At 40.5% G+C, this 5,993-nt stretch overlaps 1 protein-coding gene across 1 annotated transcript; it reads left to right on the top strand.

Annotated features, from left to right (window-relative positions):
* The first annotated feature begins 4,653 nt into the window (after positions 1 to 4,653).
* LOC136832952 (uncharacterized) lies at positions 4,654 to 5,440 on the top strand. The gene is made up of 2 exons (XM_067094606.1): positions 4,654 to 4,953; positions 4,997 to 5,440. Exons 1-2 carry the CDS (start codon positions 4,654 to 4,656, stop codon positions 5,438 to 5,440), a joined length of 744 nt encoding a protein of 247 aa, XP_066950707.1.
* The last annotated feature ends 553 nt before the right edge of the window (positions 5,441 to 5,993 follow it).

Here is a 5,993-nt window from a genome sequence, read left to right as displayed (position 1 = left end):
CTCACAGATACAGGGAAACAGCCATTACATAACCGCTATATTCACGCCGAAAGATTGTACGATGTTTTCCTGAGCTATCACAAAAGTTCTTTTTAATTTGTCTTTTTAAGATAAACAAGTATTTTTATTCAGTTGGATGGAGAGGACCGTTGTGCAAACGGTCGAAAGCTCCCTTGTTTTATCCTTTTTGCATTCTGGAAAAATAGTCTTTCATTTACATTATTGTGGCTTTCCTCATATATTCCAAACAATGATATATATATATATATATATATATATTATATATATATATATATATATATATATATATATATATATATATATATATATATATATATATATTTTTATATATATTATATATATATATATATATATATATATATATATATATATATATATATATATTTATATATATATATATATATATATATAATATATATATAATTAAGGTTTCAAACTAACCTACTTACTGTATTCTATTTGGAGAACAGGGAACTTGCTATGAGACCTTGTCACTCTGACTGCAATTGCTAGGTCAGGTGGAACCCTTGAATAGAAAAACAGTTGAGCTGAAGGTCGTATTTCAACAAGGAACCTAGGTTTTATTTAATGGAATATATTTACAATTAAACATGTCAGTCAGAAGAATGGGGAATGATAGGCAGGTAAAGTAATGTTCTGCCACGTGGTTACATAATTCAGCAATTATTCAGATACTGAAGAATCCATCTATGAGGAGTCCTCTTGAGAGGGATACTGAAGAATTGATTGCAGCGGGATTTCCACTGCAAGAAGCACAAGACAAGCAGTTGTTTCCACAGCTAGCAACACCATGTGCAATTACATATGGAAAATTATAATAGCATCGAGGGTTGCAAATATGTACCAAGATAACTCGATTCTGGTGTGAGATGTTTACATTAAAACTTCACACTGGGTTAATTGAGTCAGGACTTCGTGAAAAGTCACACTTTAAAAAGAAAATTAAATTCAGTCAAAGAATAAAGTTACGTGACTGTCTGAAAGAACCTCGAATCAGGACGTTACCTTATAGCGGAGCGATGGAGAGCCTCGTCTAATTTTCACCAGAAATGGAGGGATGAGTTTAGTGGGTCACACTTGGAAGTTACTGAGGGTGGCCATGGGAATACCTCAAATGGAGCAACAAGGGACAGGTGTGTCGGATCTGGAGCCAGAAGGCTTTCTGAGGCTGAGGCCAGTTGAGCCTGGCTTTTTATGCCCTCGTAGGATTAATTTCTTGCTCTTCTCAGAGGGCGCTGGGATCGCCGGCATCTGACCTTAAGGGTCAAGATAGTGGCTCAGTCACATGTCACAATCTCTGTTTTCTATGTCAAGACCTTTCAAATACTGATGACCTCTGGCAACCCATGTTCGCCAGTTTCTGTGGGGGACTCAACCTTTCTGGCGGATTTCTGCAGGCTTCCCTCTCCATTTGCCTTTTATCTGAAATGAGGTATTTCAGGCAGTCATCAGATCTTAGGAAAGATAAAAAGATGTACCAAAAAGGGGAGCATAGAGAGAAAGTTATGTAGGGGCTGAGTTTCTTATACCCTTCCTCAGTTGGTTATCAGTATGAAAAATACTACATTTATTTTATAAGTCAGTTTGGAAGTTGGGTTTGCATATAAAGTTGTTTCTCACGTTAATATATATATATATATATGTATATATATATATATATATATATATATATATATATATATATATATATATATATATATATATATATATATATATATACATACATATATACACATACATATATATACTGTATGAAATTTATTATCACACCATGATTTGTATACAATCATGACGCTACAAATGTTGCTTAATATCAAATTCACACCACCCGGGAATATCCCCGATGGGGAGTTATCACCAAAGGGGAATTTATAAGTGATAAATGGATTGTTACTGCCGGGTCGCGATCCCTCGTCACAGATACTTATCCAGCAACTCCAGTCGACGCTCTACCACTGAGTTATCAAGAGAGGTATAAGTCAATGCGGAGTCTGCTGTACTTGTTTACCTGTCGCGAGCAGGGAAATTGTACTTAGCCTCGGCATTAACCCACCTCCGCCATGATAGTTCATTGGAACATTTGGAACACACAGCTCTTATTATGAAATTTTTTATCATACCGCAATTTATATACAGTCATGAAGCTACAGTGGTAGAACTATCAACTGGAGCTGCTGGATAAGTATCTCTGTGACGAGGATCGCAACCCCAGCAGTACAATCCATTTATCACTTATAAATTCCCTTTCGGTGATAATTCCCATCAGGGATATTCCAGAGGTAGTGAATTTGATATTAAGCGACATTTGTAGTTTGTGATTATATATATATATATATATATATATATATATATATATATATATATATATATATATATATATATATATATATATATATATATATATATATATATATATATATATATATATATATTTCTGACTCACATCAGGATCAAATCCAGGTCTTTCAATTGAAAGGCAAGCGCGCTGCCCACTAGGCCATACAAGTCATGAAAGAAGTTGGAACCCGAGGGCAACTGCACCCAAGGAATTACCTGGGCAAGCAAACTGCTTGCATACCAGCGTGTTTTCCAGTTGACAGCATTTCATTCGAATTATTCCTCCTGAGTGAATAAGATAGAAACATTTATATCTTATTCACTCAGAAGGGATGATTCGAATGAAATTCTGTCAACTCGGTCATTGCTGAGTTGGGAATTTGGGGAAAACACGCTGGTGTGCAAGCAGTTAGCTTGCCCAGGTAATTCATTGTGTGCAATGGCGCTCAGGTTCCAACTTCTTTTATGACTTGTATGGCCTAGTGGGCAGGGCCCTTGCCTTTCAATTGAAAGACCTGGGTTCGATCCTGATGTGAGTCAGAAATTTATTTCTGCTCCACACGTGATTGTGTGTTGATTATTTCTATAATTATACATACATATATATATATACTATATATATATATATATATATATATATATTGTATGTAAACATGTATTGTTTAGTATCGAATTCCTACATGTTAGGTATAACTTAATAGGCAAGTGATCAAAGTCGACTGTGGTGTTGATTCTAAATCAAAGACTCAGGTTTGAATCCTGGCAGGGACGAAGTGCTTATCAAGTATAAATCCTTTCGTGTGTTTGAAAATATTCATATTTTATGCATGAACATACTGTACATTTATGTACTGTATTATATATATATATATATATATATATATATATATATATATATTATTATAAGGTTTATATATAATATATTGTTAAAAAGTTTCTATTCCTCCCTCGTCCAACAGCTAGGAATTAATTTATTCAGGGAATAATCTCACCTTTCATTTGACTGTTGGGCCAAGAAAACATGGCGGGTGAGGTAAACCAATCGTATTTTGAACTAAGAAAGGACAGTTAGCACCTGTTTGAACTCATGTAGGGGAAACCCCATCTCAGTCGACCTGGGATAAAACAATAACCAAACCCCCTCACCCCCATAACACGATGTAGGAGCAGCCTGTCTGCTAGGGGATAGGAGGCGAATCTAGGCTGTAAGATAGATAGGAACTTAACCTCTAAGTACTTAGTCTTAAGACCCACTTTTCTCCACTCCTTTGCTGGCTGTATGACTCTTTGCAGATTGACATAGGCCTAGACTTCAAAGCAAACAACCTTGGAAGGCACGCACTGGGTTCCGGAGAAGCAAGAACTCTGCACAGAATCAGCACTCGAGATACACGTGCCTTTTTTCCTTCCTTTACGCTGGTGAAAACTAACCACGGTGACCAGCCGAGCCTCATGTGTTCAGCGCAAAACATCTACAGGCCCCAGGAGCCATCATACCCTGCCCAGTTTGCAAATCTATGCCAGGACCCATTAATGACTGCCATCCAAATTACACAACCATCCTGGTCGCAGCCTGATCTCAAGAATCCGTTGTCCACACAGAAATCATCTTGATTAACCAATGACCATTATATGGGAATTTACCCATTCCAGTGTATTACTGCCTGTGAATTGACGCATTTTAGCATAACAGAGTTACTTGTTTTAACAGGAACTGTTGCATCTGTGGTCCCTCCTATTTACATTGTGTGTCTGTAAATTACTGCATTATTAATCTATCATATGTGATTTATGTGTCTGTAAATCATTACATTTTTGGTCTCACATGTTTGCCCCATTCTCTGTAAATAAACCCCTTTTGATTGTAAAAGAATTCTAATTCCAAATCGGCAACCTTCATTATTTACATAAATTAAGGAAAATTCAAAGGTAAGTTCCAGTAGTTTTTCCTTTTGTTCATAATCGTGGACCCTCCTTGGTACCGAAGGCAGTCTATAATAAAACTGTCCCAATTCCCATCCACGCCAAGGACCCAGTTTATGACAGTGGCAACCTTGCCAGGATCAATCCCAAGAGCTCCTTCTCAATGATGCTCTATCTTGTCTGTGCTGGGTTCAATTTCTTTGAATAGTAGGCGATGGGGTGGTTTACTTGATCCTGCTCTTGGAAGAGCACAGCGCCAACCCCTTTGTCGTTGGCATCAACCGCTAAGTAGAACGGGCGGTTGTAGTCTGGGGTTCGTAGCACCGGCTTACTGACAAGGATATCCTTGAGATGATCATAGACTGGTTCACCCGCTATCCGGAGGCATTACCAGTACAGAGCACCAGCTCCAAGAATGCAATCAAGGCTCTGATCCACTTCTTCTGTCATTTCGGGTTCCCAGCCACCATCCAAAGTGACGAGGGGAGACACTTCATGTCCAAAGAGTTCAGGGACAGTCTAGCCAGTCATGGCATTACCCATCACTACTCCACCCCCTACCCTCCAGAACGGTGCCAGTTGGGAGGAAAATCTTCCTTATGCCCTCTCCTCCATCAGGCGGGCCCCCTCGGAAACTCTCGGATACAGCCCGTTTGAGCTTTTATTTGCTCATTCCACATGGGCTCCCCTGTAGGTTCTGTATGAGGCCTGGGCCGATCCCGAGAGGGCGGCATGGGCTGACAGCCTCCCCTCCCTACAGCGGAACCTACGGGCGGCGTGGGCCGTCGCCCAAGCCCATGAAGCAGCTACCCAAGAGAGAGTTAAGCTGCGGGCTGATAAGGACGCCAGAACCTGCAGCTTCAAAGTGGGCGATCAGGTCCTCGTACTCCGCCTAGGGGCCTCCCAGCCGCTCAAGACCCAATTCACGGGCCCCCACAAGATTCTGGCCTGGAGGGGCCAACTCAACTATTTGGTGGACTGTGGGAAGAGGCGGGCGAAATGGCTTCATATTAACCTACTTAAACCCTTCTGGGAACGAGCCATTCCAGCTGAGGCGATGAGAGAACCTTCCCCCACCAGTGCAATGGTCGGTGCAGAGACTAAGGCCCCTTCTTGGAGAAGAATTTGGAGATCATAGCCCATCTCCACCACATCACCCCTGGACTCAACGAGGCCTGGTAACAGGACACCAGCAAGCTCCTCCTCCAGTATCCACAGGTGACAAAGGATGAGCTGGGATGTACATCCAAAGGCAGAGCATACGATCCACCTGGAGGAATTTCGAGGCCTACCACTGTGATCACAAGTTCCCCTTGACATTCCTTACCAACCACAACCTCTGGTCTACCTGACCATGTTCATGAATCAGAATAGGTGCCTCACGCGGTGGTGCTTGGATTTACCGGACCATAATTGGACGATCCGGCACACCAAGGGCACAGACAATAAAAAAGCCAATGTGCTCTCAAGGCAGTGAGCCTGAATAACCCCTGTATCATATTAGTAAACTAATCACTAACCCCGTAGGCCCTTGTACCACTAACCCTTTTCCTAACTAACCTCCTTCAAACCCACTCCAGACTCAAACTGATACATTACTTAATTGTACACTGTGATTTACCCTTCAGGTTATTCATGTTTCAATGTGTTGCGTGTTAATCATAAAGCGTTGTGCCAAGCGTAATTCATTG

Source organism: Macrobrachium rosenbergii, chromosome 51 (assembly GCF_040412425.1).
Source record: "Macrobrachium rosenbergii isolate ZJJX-2024 chromosome 51, ASM4041242v1, whole genome shotgun sequence".
Taxonomy (NCBI): Eukaryota; Metazoa; Arthropoda; class Malacostraca; order Decapoda; family Palaemonidae; genus Macrobrachium; species Macrobrachium rosenbergii.
This window is presented reverse-complemented; position numbering and strand designations above follow the sequence as displayed.